Source organism: Mobula birostris, chromosome 5, assembly GCF_030028105.1.
Source record: "Mobula birostris isolate sMobBir1 chromosome 5, sMobBir1.hap1, whole genome shotgun sequence".
In the NCBI taxonomy this organism is placed as follows: domain Eukaryota; kingdom Metazoa; phylum Chordata; class Chondrichthyes; order Myliobatiformes; family Myliobatidae; genus Mobula; species Mobula birostris.
The window spans coordinates 27,699,156-27,721,066 of NC_092374.1; the positions used below are offsets into that span (position 1 = coordinate 27,699,156).

General features: G+C 43.6%; 1 protein-coding gene across 4 annotated transcripts in view; it reads left to right on the forward strand.

The window, feature by feature from the left end:
* Positions 1 to 21,119, forward strand: part of LOC140197578 (organic cation/carnitine transporter 2-like) — a 58,437-nt gene extending 37,318 nt beyond the window's left edge. The window contains exons 9-13 of one of the 4 annotated variants that reach the window (XR_011885968.1): positions 1,243 to 1,378; positions 6,248 to 6,356; positions 13,673 to 13,815; positions 15,335 to 15,392; positions 20,208 to 21,119. Coding sequence is in view for 3 of the 4 variants with exons in the window: in XM_072257712.1 (XP_072113813.1) it covers positions 1,243 to 1,378; positions 6,248 to 6,317 (206 nt within the window). In the remaining variant the exon portion in view is untranslated. Of the gene's footprint in view, positions 1 to 1,242; positions 1,379 to 6,247; positions 6,357 to 8,190; positions 12,927 to 13,672; positions 13,849 to 15,334; positions 15,393 to 20,207 lie in introns of those variants that run through there. The other 3 variants (XM_072257712.1, XM_072257713.1, XM_072257715.1) reach the window with 3 other exon arrangements.
* Positions 21,120 to 21,911: the final 792 nt, after the last annotated feature.

Sequence of the window (21,911 nt, forward strand, 5' to 3'; positions counted from 1 at the left end):
ATGCACGTGTATATATAAATATGCATAATGTATGTGTGCTTAAGACTTTGCACTCTCATGTATTAGGCTGAAGGGCTTGTTTCTGAACTGATAACTCTGTGACTGCAGGACAGAATTTCCAGACCCTTTGATGGCATAAAACTTAATGTGGTGGTGGCGTCCGTCAGTCTCGCGAGACCATGTAACTGCGCCTGGAAGGTTTCCAGGGCGCAGGCCTGGGTAAGGTTGTATGGAAGACCAGCAATTGCCCATGCTGCAAGTCTCCCCTCTCTACAACACCGATGTTGTCCAAGGGAAGGGGAAGGGCAAGGGCCGATACAACTTGGCGCTGGTATCATTGCAGGAGTTGCCAGAATGAGGTTAGGGTCAACGTCGGACTGCCTTAGAGACACCAGCTCTGGATTTGTCCTCAGGGTTTACTCCTGAAGCCTCTCCCATGAGTGGGTATGGCCGCAAGGCAGTGGATCTTTGAAATCAAAGTTTTCCCTCTCTTAGATGGACAGCCTTGCCAGGCTGACGGGCTCCATCTACCCGAAGCACTGGTTTTAAAGTGTCAGGACCCGTCTTCGCCCCTTCTCCTGTCAGTAGAAACAGTTCCACCAGGCTTAGAAGCTAAGCCACACGAGAAGGCCAGGAGTTGGACTTGGTTGTCAGAGGCTATTTGAGTCGCATGCCGTGAGGAGTTCTTTTAGGTAGTGCCAGCTTGTCCCCACTACCACTCCTCGGCTTGACAAACTTAATGTAGTGAACTATAAAAAGATAAAGAACAGCATTAGAGTGGGTGGCTTGGTGCCAGATAAAATTTAATACTTGGAAAAGCAAAGTGTTGTATTTTGTATGTAAGAATGAAAAGAGACAATATAAACTTGGCGGCAATATTCACAAAGAGGCACAAGAACAAAGAAGTCTGGAGGTTTAAAAACATAGTTCATTAAAAGCAGCAGGGCACGTCATGCAGTGCTGATGGAGGCTGTGAGTACAAGAGCAAGGGGAGACAGGATCAACTTCTATGAAACACTAATGGACTTCAGATGGAGATTTGTGTCCACACTCTAGGCAAGATGTGTAGGCTTTAAAGAGAGTGCAGGGAAATTTACTCAAATTATTCCCAGGTTGGGCATCTTTTGTTATGTAAATAGACTGGAAGGTTGTAGCATGAACATATTTTGTTATGGCTGAGAAAACAGCATTCAGTGAACTTAGACTTCAGGTTGGATTATGATGCCTCTTCCTGTTTTTCAGTCGTCCATAGTGGTGTTTTGATCTTCATTCTAATGGGCAGTTTCATGATAATATCCGGATTAATAAGCTTATTGCTGCCTGAAACGCACAACCAGCCTCTTCCAGAGACAATTCAGCAGATGCAGCCAATTAACTGGTAAGTTAGGCATGTGAAGAAAACGTATGACATGGAGACATGGAGAGGGGCAACATGGAAACTGGTACTTTGATCTGCTGAGTCTATGCTGCCCATCAACCAACCACTTACACAAATCCCTTGGTAAACTTGTTTGAAACACGAAACATTTTAAGGAAGACAGACATCCTGGATTTTGAGATGGGCTGGAGAATAAGTTATGTTTCCATGTATATTATGAAAAGGTCATTTTAAAATAAGGATAAAAACCAGACTCAGTATGCCCAAAAGCACGAGGAAAAAAAACAAGTCGAAATCTGGGCAGAATGAAGATAGTTACCTGCTGGCAAGTGTGATCTTGCTTTCATGGTATAAAATGCAAATTAAATTCTGACAGCGCTTGTCAGAGTAGATGTAGAACTGATGTCTCTCCTGGGCGGAGTAACTGAAATCAGGGGTCACAATCCAATTGGAAATAGAAAGAGGAGTAGAACATTCAGCCTACTGATTCTGCTTTAAATTAATTAAATCCATTTTTTATATTTTTAAATGTTTCTGAGTATCAAGAACAATAAAAATTAAGTCAAAAGGCTTCTGTCAGCAATAAAGTGTTATAAGATCAACAGAGCATTCCTGAAGCAGGCCCCAGGAAATTCTTGACGTTTAAGGACAAGTCTGCCTACAAAATGGATGAAGCGACCATATATTAAAGACGATCAGGCCCATAAACTGTGAAAATTAAGTATCATTGTAAGAAATGCACAGAGGCTGTGTGGTGGGCTAAATCATGATTAATCTGTCAGCGCAGACGCCTAGTGGAGATAATGGACTACCCTCATGCAATGCTTTCGGCAATTGTGTTCTCCAAATCATCATTTTCATTGTAACGTTCAAGATGATTGTCGATACCTCCAAATTCTTCGTAGTTCCTAACTTGCTGAAGTAGTGAAATCATTTCATTTTCACTCCTGGCCATTTCTGGCATCTCCAGCACTCAATGCTTGAAACCACAGCGAGCAAAACAGTTCTGAATTGTCTTATTGCTTATTTCTTCCCAACATCAGTGAAAAAAATCACAATTGACCCTATTTAAAAGCTGTTCTCTCAAAGCATGGTGTAGTGTCGAACAGCATCACAAGTACATGCGACTGCTGCTAGCTGGAAACTGTTTGGCCAACAGTCACCTGTCCCAACTAAATAACATCGTATCCTAAATAAATGAAGGTAATTCCACCTATTTTCTTGATTAGATTTTGTACCTTAAGAGTTGTCCCAAATAAGCTGGTATCCCAATTAACCAGTGGTTCAATTAATCGGAATCTACCTCTATTTGTGTAACTGGTACATAACTGGTTTCCTGCAGAAACCTGGTGCATAAGTTTTCTATTCCTCTTTGTGGTTTTGGAGGACCATAAATACTCGAGTCAGCTCCACCCAAATAATTAGTACCTGAAAAATAAAACTGAAAGAAATCTCGTCAATTTTCAATTGGAAAATTTAAGATTAGGACTCAATTAGTATATGGAGGACCTCCTAAAGGGGAGGGGATGTACCTGTCAACAGCATGCAGCACAAATACAAAATATCACATTTCATGTCTGAGTTATATATGAATATAACTCAGATATTTAATTTTATTATATATCTTTTGCTCTTCAACAAATACCCTTCTAAAATCACTTCTATTTGAATAAGCTTCAGTAATGGAAGATGATTTTTTTCCTAAACAATTGCAATATTATTCAGAGTCCGTGGACAATGGAAATTGAACAGAAGCACTGGACATCTAACTAGTAATGCCATACTTAATGTGGAAGGGCGCATTCTTACCCTGAAATCAATCATAAGGTTCCACTTTATGAATATAGAACATAGAATAGTACAGCACATTACAGGCCCTTCAGCCCACAATGTTGTGCCGACCCTCAAACCCTGCCTCCCATTTAAACCCCCCACCTTAAATTCCTCCATATACCTGTTTAGTAGTCTCTTAAACTTCACGAGTGTATCTGCCTCCACCACTGACTCAGGCAGTGCATTCCACACACCAACCACTCTCTGAGTAAAAAACCTTCCTCTAATATCCCCGTTGAACTTCCCACCACTTACCTTAAAGCTATGTCCTCCTGTATTGAGCAATGGTGCCCTGGGGAAGAGGTGCTGGCTATCCACTCTATCTATTCCTCTTATTATCTTGTACACCTCTATCATGTCTCCTCTCATCCTCCTTCTCTCCAAAGAGTAAAGTCCTAGCTCTCTTAATCTCTGATCATAATGCATACTCTCTAAACCAGGCAGCATCCTGGTAAACTTCCTCTGTACCCTTTCCAATGTTTCTACATCCTTCCTATAGTGAGGCGACCAGAACTGGACACAGCACTCCAAGTGTGGCCTAACCAGAGTTTTATAGAGCTGCATCATTACATCGCGACTCTTAAACTTTATCCCTTGACTTATGAAAGCTAACACCCCATAAGCTTTCTTAACTACCCTATCTACCTGTGAGGCAACTCTCAGGGATCTGTGGACATGTACCCCCAAATCCCTTTGCTCCTCCACACTACCAAGTATCCTGCCATTTACTTTGTACTCTACCTTGGAGTTTGTCCTTCCAAAGTGTACCACCTCACACTTCTCCGGTTTGAACTCCATCTGCCACTTCTCAGCCCACTTCTGCATCCTATCAATGTTTCTCTCCAATCTTCAACAATACTCTACACTAACTACAACACCACCAACCTTTGTGGTGCCAACCCAGCCTTCTACCCCGACATCCAGGTCATTAATAAAAATCACGAAAAGTAGAGGTCCCAGAACAGGTCCTTGTGGGACACCACTAGTCACAATCCTCCAATCTGAATGTACTCCCTCCACACAACCCTCTGCCTTCTGCAGGCAAGCCAATTCTGAATCCACCTGGCCAAACTTCCCTGGATCCCAAGCCTTCTGACTTTCTGAATAAGCCTACCGTGTGGAACCTTGTCAAATGCCTTACGAAAATCCATGTAGATCACATCCACTGCACTACCCTCATCTATATGCCTGGTCACCTCCTCAAAGAACTCTATCAGGCTTGTTAGACACGATCTGCCCTTCACAAAGCCATGCTGACTGTCCCTGATCAGACCATGATTCTCTAAATGCCTATAGATACTATCTCTAAGAATCTTTTCCAATAGCTTTCCCACCACAGATGTAAGGCTCACTGGTCTATAATTACCCGGACTATCCCTACTACCTTTTTTGAACAAGGGGACAACATTCGCCTCCCTCCAATCCTCCGGTACCATTCCCGTGTAATGCCACCCTTCCTCCCCTTTTCCCCCCTCTCTATCCCTTTTAAAGCACTGAAGTCCAGGAATATTGAAAATGCATTCCTGCCCTGGTGCCAGCCAAGTCTCTGTTACAGCCACTACATCATAATTCCATGTATGTATCCAAGTTCTCAGTTCATCACCTTTGTTCCTGATGCTTCTTGCATTGAGGTACACACATTTCAGCCCTTCTGCCTTACTACCTTTATTCTGCTTCTCTTTCCTCAAAGCCTCTCTGTATGTTAGATCTGGCTTTACTCCATGCACTTCTTTCACTGCCGTATCACCCCGGGTCCCATCCCCCTTGCAAATTAGTTTAAACCCTCCCGAACCATGCTAGCAAACCTACCTGCAAGGATATTAATTTCCCCTCGGGTTCAGGTGAAACCCATCCAATCTGTACAGGTCCCACCTTTCCCAGAAGAGATCCCAATGATCCAAAAATCTAAAACCTTGCTCCCTGCACCAACTCCTCAGCCATGCATTCAGCTGCCATCTCCTCCAATTCTTACCATCACTGTCACATAGCACTGGCAGCAATCCTGAGAATGCCACCCTTGAGGTCCTGTTCTTCAGCCTTCTACATAGTTCCCAAAACTCACACTTCAGGACCTCACCCTTCTTCCTGCCTATGTCGTTGGTACCAACATGTATCACGACTTCTGGCTGCGTTCCCTCTCGTACCAGGATGTCATGCACCCGGTCAGAGACATCTCGGACCCTGGCACCCGGGAGGCAACAAACCATGCGGGTGTCCTTCTCACGTCCACAAAATCTCCTGTCTGCTCCCCTGACTATAGAGTCTCCAATGACGACAGCTCTCCTCTTCTCCATCCCACCCTTCTGCACCACCGGGTCAGAATGCTGGAGGCCCTGCCACCGTGGCTCACACCTGGTCAGTCGTCCCCGCCAACAGTGTCCAGGACGGTAAACTTATTATTCAGGGGAATGTCTACAGGGGTGCTCTGCACTACTTGTCTGCTCACCATAGCATTCCCCCCCCCGACTGTCACCCAACGACCTGCTTCTGACAGCCTAGGTATGACTACCTCCCTGTATCTCTTAACAAAAAATGATTCAACAAAAAATGTAAATCCATTGGTAAGGAAAGCTGCAAAGTCAAAGGACAATGACAATACAATTACATTTACTGAAGGAGAGGTGTAAACATAAATTATGTCCTAAAAATCTTTAAATTAATTTCAGATTTCTTGCAGTTAAAATCAAATTCTGCTCCTGTGTCATATGGTCTTATAAACAGTATTGAAATGATATTCTTTACATGGAGAGGAAGAAATAAAATTAAGAGGGAGAAGTTTTATTTGCAGGATGAGTCACTGAAGCAAGGCACAATCCACATTTAAGTATTTTACGAAAATATTGTAAAGGCCTTCATCATAATAATTTGGCTATCTCCATTAAAATAACTATTAGCAAATGAAAAAAGCAAAATAACACAGGTGACTGCAAATCTTTAAATATCAAAATATTTCTACACTGTTGCATGAAAGAGAAAATTAATTGATGTTAATGCACGTCTGTCAGATGGTAAGGTGTTTTCATTTTTTTCTTTCAGCCCAACAGCCATCAAAAGAATCAATTTTTGCACTGTGTCATGTGATCACGCAGCTCCACGGCAGGACTAGGTTATCCAGTGGGAAGAATCACTGTTTCACTCCATACAGGTAATTTTTTTTCATTTTTATTCTTCATTGTTCGCATCCTTCTTCCTCCATCTTTGCATAAATATATTGATGGAAGATACAAGAGAAAGTTATGAACTGAGGAGAAGAGAAAGTTATTGTGGATCCCTTCGAGCTGGGGTCCACAGACCCCTCGGTTAATGGTAAGGCTTGATGGCATTAATAAAGTTGGGAACCTCTGGCTTCGAGGCAGAACCAGGCAAAATCATAATTGATGAATAATAAAATATTAGAGACATTAATATTCTGTGTTGGCTAAATTCATGACCTAATGAGAAACATAAATGTGAAAATAGTGAATCAAATCATAGGATAAAAGCTGACAGGAATAAGTGATTAAATAACCATGCTAGAATCAGGAGGTCTAGACCACTGAACTACAGACGTGATTCTGAATTCTACTTTGGAAACTGGGGAATTTACTTGTAAGTGATTATATCTGAACATAGAACATAGAATAGTACAGCCACAGTACAGGCCCTTCGGCCCACATTGTTGTGCCGACCCTCACACCCTGCCTCCCATATAACCCCCCACCTTAAATTCCTCCATATACCTGTCTAGTAGTCTCTTAAATTTCACTAGTGTATCTGCCTCCACCACTGACTCAGGCAGTGCATTTCACGCACCAACCACTCTTTGAGTAAAAAACCTTCCTCTAATATCCCCCTTGAACTTCCCACCCCTTACCTTAAAGCCATGTCCTCTTGTATTGAGCAGTGGTGCCCTGGGGAAGAGGCACTGGCTATCCACTCTATCTGTTCCTCTTAATATCTTGTACACCTCTATCATGTCTCCTCTCATCCCTCTTCTCTCCAAAGAGTAAAGCCCTAGCTCTCTTAATCTCTGATCATAATGCATACTCTCGAAACCAGGCAGCATCCTGGTAAGCCTCCTCTGTACCCTTTCCAATGCTTCCACATCCTTCCTATAGTGAGGCGACCAGAACTGGACACAGTACTCCAAGTTTGGCCTAACCAGAGTTTTATAGAGCTGCATCATTACCCCACGACTCTTAAACCCTATCCCTCGACTTATGAAAGCTAACACCCCATAAGCTTTTTTAACTACCCTATCCACCTGTGAGGCAACTTTCAGGGATCTGTGGACATGTACCCCGAGATCCCTCTGCTCCTCCACACTACCAAGTATCCTGCAGGAGAAAACATGTTTGCATCATTAATGGTGACCATGGGATTCTGGATTATCTTTCAACTGGTTCACTGGCATTTTTCAGTGAAGGGAATCCATTGTCCTTATTTAGCCTGCTCAAGCATGACACCAGAGCAGCCTTTGGTGCTCCTGCCTTCCCAGCCCAGGAGGAACTAGGGATTAGCAATAAATGCTGACCTTGGCAGTCACATCTCCATAAAATGGGTGAATAAATAATAGTTTTTTTTTAAAACTCTTGTTCTTGCTGTCCAAATCACAAGGAATTAGGTGGCTGAAGATTCAGCCACAATTCTAATTTACCATTCCCTAGAGTTAATGACAATTCCCATGGATTGTTATCTAACAACTATAATCTATTCATGAAAGTAAGAGAGAATATAGTCCGGAGCAATATCCATAGTAGAAAATATTAGAATCAACTATGAAGGGAGTGGTGAAAAGCACTTGGGAGCAGGAGGGGGAAAATCACCATTTAATGAGGTAAATTGAACACAGTTTTACGAAGGACTTTTCCTGTGTCTAACAAGCAGAGTGGATAAGAGGATCCAGCGTTTCCAATGAGAACAATAAACATAAAATAATTAATAATAATGTGACAAGAATACACATAGATAAGATGTTAGCTGTCCTGTGTGATCAGCAGTTGGTCTGCCACCTGTCTTCAGGAGAGAGAGAGATAAGAAAAACAATGGAGCAGCATTTGGAGATGTTAATGAAGGGACGGGAGAGAGAGCTGTCTAGAGCGGCTCCCCCCTTTGAACCCTGAATTGTTTGAAGTGATGGACAGGCGATACCCCAGCAGGGGGATAAAAAGGGACAGGTTCGCTAAGGCAGGACACACACGACACCCGAGGTAACGAGACCCTGGAAGTGGTACACCTCTCACAAGTCGGTGGGAAGCTTTTGGACGGCTGATCGCGGGATCAAGCCATAAACGCACAGGGTGGAAAGGCACGATTGGCGGGAACCTGGTGTGTGTCCACCCTTGCCTGGGTGCCAGGTTCAGCGCAGGGAAACGATCGTATCTGGAAATGGAGGGGTCACGGTCGATGACCTCAGATGACATCACAAAGGACTCGCCCGACAGCTGACTGCAAAGGTCTGTGTGTGGAAGCTGTGTTGAATATTCATTCGTTTTGCTCTCTCTCCTCCCCCCCACTGTCCATCGCCACGGCAACGATTACTGCGAACTGAACTAAATTGAACTGAACTTTGCGTCACTTTGAAACTGGTCATTTGCCCTTAGACAACGATAGAGCTTGATTGATCCTGTTATCTGAATTCTGTGTACATGTATGTTTATCATTGCTGAACTGTTGCATTCATTATCCTTTTGATTACTCTGTTGCTTGTTTCTTTAACAAAACTTTCTTAGTTCTAGTAATCCAGACTCCAACTGAGTGATCCATTTCTGTCGGTTTGGCAACCCAGTTACAGGGTACGTAACATAAATTTGGGATGGAGTAAATTGATTGGGTCAAAATTCCCGAAAGAAAGAAAAGACAAACAGCAGAAATGGAGGCTGAGGAATTTATAAAGGCGCCGACCTTGGAGGCACTAGAGGATGCCAGGAAATCGGAATTGGTAGCTGTGGCCAAATTGTTGAATCTTGCTAAGGGGAAGTCGAGAATGAGGAGAGAGGAGATACACAGAGCTATCGTAGAGCACTATGCATCTAAAGGTGTGTTTCCCCAAGGCGAGCTGGGTGTGGTGTCTATTGAAAAACCTGCTGGAGACGCGGTACAGGTGCAGCTTGAAAAACTGAGACTCAAGCACGAGTTCCGGGTACGGCAGCTAGAACACGAAGAGAAGCAGTTAGAAAGGCAGGAGAAAGAGAGAGAGTTAGAAAGGTGGGAGAAAGAGTTAGAGAGGCAAGAGAAAGAGAAAGAGTTAGAAAGGCAGGAGAGAGAGAGAGAGAGAGAGACAGTGGGAGCGAGAGGAGAAACAGAGGGAAAGGGAATTCGAGCTGGAGAAGTTAAAGATAAGGGCAGAGCAGGGGCTTGTGCCGAACCAAGGTGGAGGGTTCAGGGCGACCCAGGAGGTTCGGCTGGTTCCCCCATTTGACGATACCGACGTGGATCGGTACTTTCTCCATTTCGAAAAAGTGGCTATAAGTCAGGACTGGCCGAGGGATAAGTGGGTTGTTTTGCTTCAGAGTGTACTGAAAGGGAAAGCCCAAGAAGCTTACTCAGCTTTGTCCGCGGAAGATGCCCAGAGGTATGAGGTGGTGAAAGAGGCCATCCTCAGGATTTATCAGTTGGTCCTGGAGGCATACCGGCAGAGGTTCCGGAATGCGAGGAAGCAGTGGGACCGCACGTATTTGGAGTTTGCCCGTGAGATGCAGACATATTGTGAGCGTTGGTGCGCCTCGAAGGGGGTAGAGAGGGATTATGACAGACTGCTGCAGCTGATCCTGATTGAGCAGTTTAAAGGTTGTGTCCCTGAGGGTATGAGACCCTACCTAGATGAGAAAGAGGCAGCCACATTAGCCGCAACTGCTAAGTTAGCGGATGAGTATGCGTTGACGCATAAAATGAAGTTTGCCCCAAGTAAAGGCTACCAGAAGGGTAGTCAGGACTGCGGGGAGAGTCCGCTGGAAAAGTCAGAAAGTAAGCCGGGGACTAGTGAGAAGGATAAGGTAGACCGGGAGCAGTCTGGTAGGAAGTCTCCTGGGGTCGTCTGTTATAATTGCGGGAAAGTCGGACACTTTGCGTCCAGGTGCTTTGCCCCAAAGAAGGAGACGGGAAAAGGGAAAACAGCTATTTTGACTGGCTGTATCGAGCTGGTAAACGAACTGCTAGGGAAGGACAGGTCTGCCAAAGTTCAGGAAGGGCGCTAGAAGTTTATCTCGGCCGGATTGGTGTCAGTGAAGGAGGGGTTAAAACCAGTTCCAGTGCGGATCTGGAGAGACACGGGAGCGTGTCAGTCACTAATACTGAAGAGTGTATTAGAGTTTAGCTCAGAGACCCAGACTGGGGAGGTAGAGCTCAAAGGTGTTGGGGAAGGGACAGAGTCAGTCCCTTTGCACCAGGTGCACTTACAAAGCAACCTGGTCTCTGGACTAGTCACGATCGGGGTGAGGTCCGAATTACCGATGAAAGGCGTGGAAGTCTTGCTCGGTAATGACGTCGCCGGGGGAATCGTGTTCCCAGTCTTGAGATTGACAGGTCAGCCTGCCAGCATTGAGGCCCCGCCCATGGACTCACAGGTTCATCATGGGGCTGCGGTGGTAAATTTAGCTGAGACGTTTCTGCCAACCTTGTACGAGAAGGGAGTAGAAAGTGAAAAGAAGGAGTGTAGTGAGGCAAGAGGAGTGAGGGAGCTGAGAGAGACTTAGCATTAGCCAGGAAAGAATTTGTGCAGGCGCAGGAGCGAGATGAGGGGCTGATGGTTTTGGCAGAGACAGCTCCCTCTGACACAGAATTAACAAGGGAACTAGTAGGCTATTGTGTAGAGGAGGAAGTGCTAAGGAGAAAAGGGAAATCCAGTACCGTACCCGCAGATGAGGAATGGGGGGTGGTGCAAAGGAGTTATGAGGATGAGATTCTTAACCTGGCCCACGAGGTACCCCCCGGTGGACATTTTGCGGTGCTGGAGGAAACAGTTGGTGGAATCATGAAAGAGGTTTACCGGCTGCCCAGGGGGAAGGATGTTATTGATCATGGCCGACGTGAACTGGGACGGTCACAGGCTTTTGATATGCTAACAAACCTAGTTGGTGTTAGCGCGAAAATCAATGAAGCTAGGGGCCCCCTGATAAGAGAAAAAACCATTTTGAAAAGATTAGTATGGTATCGATCAGATGGGAGAAGGCTATTGTTTTGGCCAGGTCTGCTGATAAGGTCTCTCCCTTAATCCCCGAACAAAGCGACTCTTTAGGAGAAGTAATTAAACGACTCGCACCCGGGGGTTTGATTGTCCCGAGGCGATGCAAAGAACTGGGACGTTGGGTGGTGTCTGTTTCAATAGGTTAGCCTAGTAAGCAACATCCGTATAGAATGAGTAATTCAGTGACTAAAGGGCTGATGAACACAGAGGTGTGTATTGGCAATTTAATACGGCTGTCTGAAGCCAGCTTGATAGTGAACCTTGAAAAAAATGAGTTCGGCCACACGAAGGTCACTTACCTGGGAATTGTGGTGACACAGGGGCAGCTGGCAGCGATGCAAGCTACAGTGCAGGCTATCGCTGACCTCCCTACCCCGACAGACAAGAGGGCCCTGAGAAGGCTCTTGGAGATGGTGGGTACTGTAGGAAGTTTTGCAATAACTCTGCGGTCACTACCCCGCCCCCCCCCCCCCCCACTAAGCCCTTGCGAGAGAAAACTAAGTCGGAATGGGACAACCCTTGTTATTGTGGTCCGGGACAAAACCAAATGAGAGGTTATATTGATCACAATTCATCAGTGTTTTTGGCCACTATGAAGTTTGCTAAATTGGAGCCTGGTCTAAGGGATTATTAATAACACATATAAAAAGAACAGAAAATGTGATGGCTGACTGTCTGTCAAGGTGTTGACAACTTCAAACTCGCTGTATTAGCCAAATAGCTGATAAAGATGTATATTTGTGTGTGTATCAAATAATGTGTTCATGTTTGTAATTTTTACCCCCCGGTAAAAATCCTTAAAGGGGGGAAGTGTGACAAGAATACACATAGATAAGATGTTAGCTGTCCTGTGTGATCAGCAGTTGGTCTGCCACCTGTCTTCAGGAGAGAGAGAGATAAGGAAAACAATGGAGCAGCATTTGGAGATGTTAATGAAGGGACGGGAGAGAGAGCTGTCTAGAGCGGCTCCCCCTTTGAACCCTGAATTGTTTGAAGTGATGGACAGGCGATACCCCAGCAGGGGGATAAAAAGGGACAGGTTCGCTAAGGCAGGACACACACGACACCCAAGGTAACGAGACCCTGGAAGTGGTGCGCCTCTCACAAGTCGGTAGGAAGCTTTTGGACGGCTGATCGCGGGATCAAGCCATAAACGCACAGGGTGGAAAGGCACGATTGGCGGGAACCTGGTGTGTGTCCACCCTTGCCTGGGTGCCAGGTTCAGCGCAGGGAAACGATCGTATCTGGAAATGGAGGGGTCACGGTCGGTGACCTCAGATGACATCACAAAGGACTCGCCCGACAGCTGACTGCGAAGGTCTGTGTGTGGAAGCTGTGTTGTATATTCATTCGTTTTGCTCTCTCTCCTCCCCCCCACTGTCCATCGCCACGGCAACGATTACTGCGAACTGAACTAAATTGAACTGAACTTTGTGTCACTTTGAAACTGGTCATTTGCCCCTAGACAACGATAGAGCTTGATTGATCCTGAATTCTGTGTACATGTGTGTTTATCATTGCTGAACTGTTGCATTCATTATCCTTTTGATTACTGTGTTGCTTGTTTCTTTAATAAAACTTTCTTAGTTCTAGTAATCCAGACTCCAACTGAGTGATCCATTTCTGCTGGTTTGGCAACCCAGTTACGGGGTACGTAACAATAACAAAAGAGAAAATCTGAAAAATCGGCCTAACGGTTTCAATTTATGTTGTATTATTAATATAATGTGAGGACAGGGCCTCTAAACCACAGTTTCACCTAGCAGGGGTCGGGCTGCTAAGTGAGCATCAGGGCCGGTCCAGAGATGATCTTGGTGGGCTGGGAGGTGTGGACTATATACATGTATTTTCTACATTGCTGTATTTTTACTAATATCCTATATGCACTTGTATATTTAAAGAATGGGCGTCAAAGCCACGGATTTGCCTAGTGGGAGTCGGACGTAGGAGCAAGGACTGGGCCTCAAAACCATGTTATCACCTAACGGGTGTTAGGGTGGGTCAACAGATGATATGGGTGGGCTGGGGATTCTGGGCTATGTATGGTATATGCATACTCTGTGTCACTGTATTTACCAGATATTCTGTATGGGTTTGTTGACTGTGTGTGCAAGGGCTAGGCATCCAGCCATGGTGTCGCTAAGAATGTGTTCTTGTGTATGTCTGTCGGTAATGTGTTTTAGCACCTTGACCCTATGCTAACGCTATCTCATTTGGCTATATTCATGAGTATTCATGTATGGTTGAATGACAATTAAACTGGATTGAATTGAATTGTCTTATTTTGCTCTTTACAGCTCTTGAGGCCAATCTCAGCTCTGCTCTCAAGTTGACAAGCAGGGGATAGGTGAAAGCAATTTAGCATGACTCGCTCTGTGACGCACACGAATGCACAAGCATACAAACCGTAGAAAAGATTATCAATCTGTTAAGTGAAATGGTAAAGAATTTTATTAACAACCTGTTGTTCTTGTAGTTATACAGACAGAATACTGGAGGGACTCAGCAGGCCAGGCAGCATCTATGGAAAACAAATACAGAGGCTGGGTGGGGGGGGAGGAGACGAAGAAGTACAAGTTAGTAAGTGGTAGGTGAAACTGGGAGAGAGGGAAGGATGAAGTAAAGAGCTGGGAAGTTGATTGATGAAAGAAATAAAAGGATGGAGAAGAGGTAATCTGAAAGGAGAGGTCAAAGGACCAAGGAAGAAAGGGAAGGGGGTGAAGCCCCAGAGGGAGGTGATAGACAGGTAAGGAGATAAGGAGAGAGAGGGAAATGGGAATGGAGAATGGTGAAGGAAAGGGAGGGCAATTACCAGAAGTTTGAGAAATTGATGTTCATGCCATCAGGTTGGAGGCTACACAGACGGAATATAAGGTGTTGTTCCTCTAACCTGAGTATGGAAGAACAGGAGGCCATGGACTGAACTTTTATTCCATCTGGGAAACCTCTAACCTCCCTCTGGTCTACTACTCCTTCCCTTTCTTCCATGGCCTTCTGCTTCTACCAGATCCCCCCTTCTCCAGCCCTGTATCTCTTTCACTAATCAACTTCCCAGCTCTTTACTTCACACTTCTCCCTCTCCCGGTTTCACCTATCACCTACTATCTCGTACTTCTTCATCCCCTCCCCCCTCCCCACCTTCTTACTCTGACTTCCCATCTCTTTTTTCCCCATCCAGATGAAGGGTCTCAGCCTGAAATGTCGACTGTTTACTCTTTTCCATAGATGCTGCCTGGCTTGATGAGTTCCTCCAGCATTTTGTGTGTATTACTTTGATTTCCAGCATCTGCCGATTTTCTCTTATTTGTTCTTACAGGTAATTTATGTGATCTATTTTCAAACTGCTTCATGCAGGCCAGCTTTTACTTCAAAAATGTAAACTTAGGCACGTGAATATGGTAAAATGCTATTGAGTTGAGCAGTGGCTGGAAGCCAAAGGAAAACTTCTGTTTTATATCTTCCAATTATTTAATGCTTTCAATTCAAAAAGTGGATTTGAAAATAAAAGTAAAGGTAACTGGTCCTGGTAAGACCATATCTGGAATATTTTGCACTAGTCTTGTTCTCTACCTAGTAAACAGTACAACTATAATCGAAGAGTGCAGTGAAGATTCGCCGGATTGATGTCTGGGATGGCATGCTTGTTGAGTGAGGAGAGATAAGACTGTTGCCCTAATGTGGAGATATGTTTACATATGAACACCTGAATTAGGAAGATATGCAGACTACTTGCCCCATTAAGCCTACTCCATTCATTCAAGAAAAGCATGACTTCAACGTTCCCTCTAATTATTTTTACATTTACATATTCTAACCATAGCTCCGAACAGGAAATTTTTACACGGCTTGAAAACTGTGTGGCGTTTTAAATTGTGTTTTTTTTTGTAATATGCATACTGTGAATATTTAGAATGAAGATTTAAAAATCATATACATTTGATTTTATTTATTAATTGAAGGGTATAATGAAATACAAAGGCAGCTGGTGGTGTAGCAGCATCCGCACTCGATTTTGAGGTGAGTGGTCCGAATCTGGTCGCCTCCTTGAACGCTTTCCATCTGTGCTTGGTTGAGGATTGGGCTAGCAACTCGGCCTCATAAACAAAAAAGCAGACAAATGCTAAAGAAAGAGCAAGGTTGCTACTTGATGCACCACAAGGCACAAAAACAAACAACAATACTGAAAAACAGCACAACAGGGGTCCCCAACCTTTTTTGCCCTGCGGACAGGTTTAATATTGACAATATTCTTGAGGAACGGCCGACCGGGGGGATGTTCAAGTAGGGTTAAACTCACCTCAGCATGTCTTTTACAGTTAGGGTTGCCAACTTTCTCACTCTGAAATAAGGGACAAAAGTAGCAGTCAAATCCCGGGACACTTTACTCCAGGAAAGACTACCATGACCATGAAGCCTTGCGCGGGCACCTGTGTGCGCATGCGTGACATGCGCATCTGATCTGCGCATGTGCGTACGTGCCGATTTTTTTCCTACTTGCTTTCATCTTCCCAACATTACTGTACATATATTATTTCTACTTTACATAGGCTGTGTATTTATTATATCATTTCTGCTTTTACTATATGTTAGTGTTATTTATTTTTGGTTTTATGTGTTATTTGGTATGATTTGTTAGGTTATTTTTTGGGTCTGGGAACGCTCAAAAGTTTTTCACATATAAATTAATGGTAATTGCTTCTTCACTTCACACTATTTCGGCACAAAGGGCTTCAGAGGAACATTCTACCTTAGCGGGGGAAATACGGGACAAGGGCGGTTCCGTATGGGACAAACCAATTTAGCCCAATATACGGGATGTCTCGGCAAATACGGGACAGTTGGCAACCCTATGTTCAAGTTCAACAATGCGTGACAGGGAATGAGGAAAGGTGCAGCTGACTCATATCGTTTCCTCACAGCCCGGTATCACATGCTTTGCAGCCCGGTGGTTGGGGACCACTGCAGTACCGCATAGAAGATCTTTCACGTTTTGTAAAAGTTTTTCTAGCTGTGTCCAATTCCAGCTGTGTGGCAACAAAGGCTGTGTGCAGGGGAATACTTCAGTTACTGCGTGGCCGCGCACTCATGCAGCTTAGGGAGAACAGTGGTTGATTTAACTGTAACCTCGTCTCCATACCCCTACTCCTGGTAACCTTTTATAAAAAATAGATTGTATTTGGCAAGTCTGATACAATTTAACCTAGATGAATAACTTAAATTTTAAGAGAAAGCAGGTACTACTATAGGTAAAATGGTTTGGTGCAAATGAGAATGTGACACCACGGGAGTAGATAAACTGATGTGTATTCCTGTTGTTTGCGCTTAAATTCACTACTGCGAAGCCTCTTCTGGTGATGCCTACACCGAAGAAGTTTAGATCCTCTCTTCGACGGGAGTTCAGTGAAACCATCTCTCACTGCTCCCCATCTGTAATTTCTTTGGCTCTTCAACTTTCACCTCCCTCCCCTTTCTAGATATTTCTGTCTCTGTCTCTGGAGACAGCTTATCCACTGATGTCTACTATAAGTCTACTGACTCTCACAGCTATCTGGACTATTCCTCTTCTCACCCTGTCTCTTGCAAAAACGCCATCCCCTTCTCGCAATTCCTCCGTCTCTGCCGCATCTGCTCTCAGGATGAGGCTTTTCATTCTAGGACAGGGAGATATCGTCCTTTTTTAAAGAAAGGGGCTTCCCTTCCTCCACTATCAACTCTGCTCTTAAACGCATCTCCCCCATTTCACGTACATCTGCTCTCACTACATCCTCCCGCCACCCCACTAGGAATAGGGTTCCCCTGGTCCTCACCTACCACCCCACCAGCCTCCGGGTCCAACATATTATTCTCCGTAACTTCCGCCACCCCCAACGGGATCCCACCACTAAGCACATCTTTCTCTCCCCACCTCTCTCTGCATTCCGCAGGGATCGCTCCCTACACAACTCCCTTGTCCATTCGTCCCCCCCCATCCCTCCCCACTGATCTCCCTCCTGGCACTTATCCGTGTAAGCGGAACAAGTGCTACACATGCCCTTACACTTCCTCCCTTACCACCATTCAGGGCCCCAAACAGTCCTTCCAGGTGAGGCAACACTTCACCTGTGAGTCGGCTGGGGTGATACACTGCGTCCGGTGCTCCCGATGTGGCCTTTTATATATTGGCGAGACCCGACGCAGACTGGGAGACCGCTTTGCTGAACATCTACGCTCTGTCCGCCAGAGAAAGCAAGATCTCCCAGTGGCCACACATTTTAATTCCACATCCCATTCCCATTCTGACATGTCCATCCACGGCCTCCTCTACTGTAAAGATGAAGCCACACTCAGGTTGGAGGAACAACACCTTATATTCCGTCTGGGTAGCCTCCAACCTGATGGCATGAACATCGACTTCCCTAACTTCCGCTAAGGCCCCACCTCCCCCTTGTATCCCATCTGTTACTCATTTTTATGCACACATTCTTTCTCTCACTCTCCTTTTTCTCCCTCTGTCCCTCTGAATATACCTCTTGCCCATCCTCCGGGTCTCCCCCCCCCCCCCGTCTTTCTTCCCGGACCTCCTGTCCCATGATCCTCTCATATCCCCTTTGCCAATCACCTGTCCAGCTCTTGGCTCCATCCCTCCCCCTCCTGTTTTCTCCTATCATTTTGGATCTCCCCCTCCCCCTCCAACTTTCAAATCCCTTACTCACTCTTCCTTCAGTTAGTCCTGACGAAGGGTCTCGGCCTGAAACATCGACTGCACCTCTTCCTAGAGATGCTGCCTGGCCTGCTGCGTTCACCAGCAACTTTGATGTGTGTTGCTTCAGTTTCCAGCATCTGCAGAATTCCTGTTGTTTGTGTATTAATGGTGATCACGTCCATGGTATTGGGAGCACTGGAATAGTTGAACATGAATTTGGAATCTAGTATTATACATTTTCCTTCAGGAGTTCAGTGCAATTTCTTCATCTACTAATTATACTTCCTACCAGACAATACTGTACTGCAGAATACAGACATAAAAATTTCCTCCCATTCCCTCTCTGGTTAAATGTAGTTTTCACCTTTTTTTTAAATAATTGATCCAAAAACACAAACTATTAAAGAGGAAAAACAGTGCAAGCATATTCAAAGGGGAAAAAATCTAATGAATGGGATATATTCCTTGAAAGCACTGTTTTATTTGAAAAAAAAATGTTTCTTTAACTTTTTAATGACTTAGAAATCAGTCTTTAGCTAATTATAATGAAAGAAACCATTAGACTGGACTTTGGCATATAATGATGTGGGTGACAACTTCATAATGTAACTTGGATTGTGGAGATTATGTTAGTGCATTAAAGCACTGAATTGCCGAACATGTTAACCATGGAGGCAGATTCATTCCAGTAGGCTTGGGGTTTGGAACTGTAAGGAGTCATAAATATTACTTCAATGAAAGAGATTTGAAATGAAAGCATTATAAAGAAAGACAACAGGCAACGCACACAGCATCGATCCAGGCATCAACTGTAAACACAACAAAGTCACTTAATGCCCTGTTGATCTTACAAGGTCCTCCTCTGGGTGGCTAACTTGGAAATATATCTCATCAGCTGACCAAGCAATAGCTTGCACTCTCAGAATCATTCTTTATAGGTAAGTGCCTGATTCATCCTTTACTGGGTATATTCTGAATTTGCCTGAGTGATGATCATAAAGAAATATAAAAGTATTTTTAAGAAGTTTCAAAAATAGTGATTACTTTAAAATACAAGAGAAGAACAGGAGGGTTTCAGGTCAAAATAAAACAAAACACAGGAAGTATATCAAGTATTAACAAGAAAAAATCTGCAGATGCTAGAAATCCAAGCAACACACACAAAAAGCTGGAGGAACTCAGCAGATCGGGGAGCATCTATGGAAAAGAGTAAACAGTCAATGTCTTGGGCCAAGATCCCGATGAAAGGTCTCAGCCCAAAACGTCGCCTGTTTACTCTTTTCCATTGCTGCTGCCTGGCCTGCTGAGTTCCTCCAGCATTTTGTGTGTGTTGCTAATATCAAGTATTGACTTCTCTAGACAACTGATAGCCTAGGGTTTACTTCCAAACACAATAAATGATATGACTAATTTCAAGTTGATCTATCGGGTGTTCCCAACCTGAAATCCACAGACCCCTTGGTTAATGGGAGGGTGTCCATGACATATAAAAAATATAGGGAGATCAAAAGACCAGTAAGTCTGTAATTTTCTACGTAGGAGAAAAGAAAAATTGTGTTTTGTTAAATTGTCCTATGGTCATATCTATAACTTCAGGATACTCTTTTGAATTTTAATGCATGTTATGATATTTTCCATTAAAATTTAACTTAGATCCCTTTCAGTAAGTAAAAATCCTGTTCCGTAGTCAATTACCAATGGCTTTTTCAATGCTTTGCATCATAGCTTATGTGAATTGTTGTTAGACAGGAAAATTAAGATGTAGATTCTAGTCCAGTGTACTTCTGAGCTGGTAAATTAAACTGGTTGAGTTACTTATTAATTATTAACTTTTAAACCTGAGTACAATAATTCAGTCATGACACAGAAACATTTCCTTTCAGACTTCTGCCAAAATAAACGAGATACCTTGTTTGACTGCCTAATTGCTCCAAAATCCAATTTCCTTATATTATTATACTTTCATAATATATTAAACAACAGCAACTGTAATTAGCATTAGTCTTAAGAACCAAACTTCTTGTATTATTCCTGACGTTCCAGGTGCAATGATAGTGAAATTAACAATGTTTATCCATTGAATTTCATTGCTTCACGTACATGTGTGTTAAAACTCAACTATCTGCAAATTTTATTTTATTTATTTGTAGAGATACTGCGAGGAATAAGCTCCTCCAGCCCTTCAAGGTGTGCCGCCCAGCAATGTCCCTGATTTAATCCTCGCCTAATGACAGGACAATTTATAAGGACCAATTAACCTACCAGTCAATATGCCTTTGGATTGTGGAAGGAAACTGGAGCACCTGGAGGAAACCCATGTGGTCACATGGAGAGTGTACAAACTACTTACAGTCAGTGGCAGGAATTAAAACCGGGTCGCCTGTACTGTAAAGCGTTGCGCTAACCAGTATGCTACAATGCTGTCCCAATGATAAACTAACTTCTCCACAGGTGCATTCATGAAGTTCTTACAGACGGACAGCTTTTCAGAAACTGTTGAATGAGATGCAGTTGGTTTTACTGGTCCATTTAGCCATATTACATATGAGTACTACGTGATATTAAGGAACCCAAGGGAGAGGAGTGTGAAGGCAACAAAGTGTCCCTGAGCAGTGTTGAGTTAAAAAGATTAGCTGAAGTTTTTTTGAAGAGCAGAGAAGGCACAACTATTTCAGGTGAAAGATCACAGCCCAAAATGTTGGCTCAATATTTCTCCCTACCTAACCTACTGTTTTCCACCATTAGTTTAATTTTTGATCTAGATTCCAACATCTGCAGTCTCTTGTATCTCATTTCTCTTTCTAATTTTCTTGCATTCAAATGCTGGATGACTAATGGATAAAGGGATTCAAGGAGACTACTCAACATTGCATTCAAAGGGAAAAGCATCACATGCTATTCTTGTCAGAACTCTTGACCCGGATCTGGGCCATGCTGTCCAAATATCCGGACCTGCCTCTCAGTTTTTTTGCACTACCTTACTTTCCCTTTTCTATTTTCTATTTATGATTTATAATTTAATTTTTTAATATTTACTTCGATTTGTACTCCAGGGAGCATGAAGAGCAGAATCAAATATCGCTGTGATGATTGTATGCTCTAGTATCAATTGTTTGGTGACAATAAAGTATAAAATAAAGTAAATACACAAAATTCATTAATTTAAAAAATGTATCTAATACCAAATTACATGATTTTACAAAGAATTATTTAAAAATGTTTTATTAGCCTGTACTGTATTGTTTTAATCATTCACATGTTCTATAGTGCTAAAACATTGTTAAAAAAGGATGGAATCTGTTTCATGGATTATCTAAATGGGGAGAAAGTTCAAACATCAGAGGCACAGGGGGACTTAGGAGACTTCACGCAAGATTCCTAGAAGGTTAATTCACAGGTTGAGTCTGTGGTAAAGAAGGCAAATGCAATGTTGGCATTTATTTCAAGGGGAATAAAATATAAAAGCAAGGAGATAATGCTAAGGCTTTATAAGAGACCAGTTAGGCCACACTTGGAGTATTGTCAACAGTTTTGGGCCCCATATCTCAGAAAGGATGTGTTGTCATTGGAGAGAGTCAAGAGGAGATTCATGAGGATGATTCTGGGAATGAAGAGGTTAACATATGAGGAGCGTTTGGCAGCTTTGGGCCTGTACTTACTGGATTTTAGGAGAATGTGGGTGGATCTCATTCAAACCTACCAAATGTTGAAAGGAGTAGATAGGGTGGATGTAGAGAGGATGTTTCCAATAGTGGGAATATCCAGAACTAGAGGGCACAGGCAAAAAATTGAGGGGCAACCTTTTAGACTGCTTAGACTGCTTGTTGATGTCACCTTGGTAGGATGCTGGACAT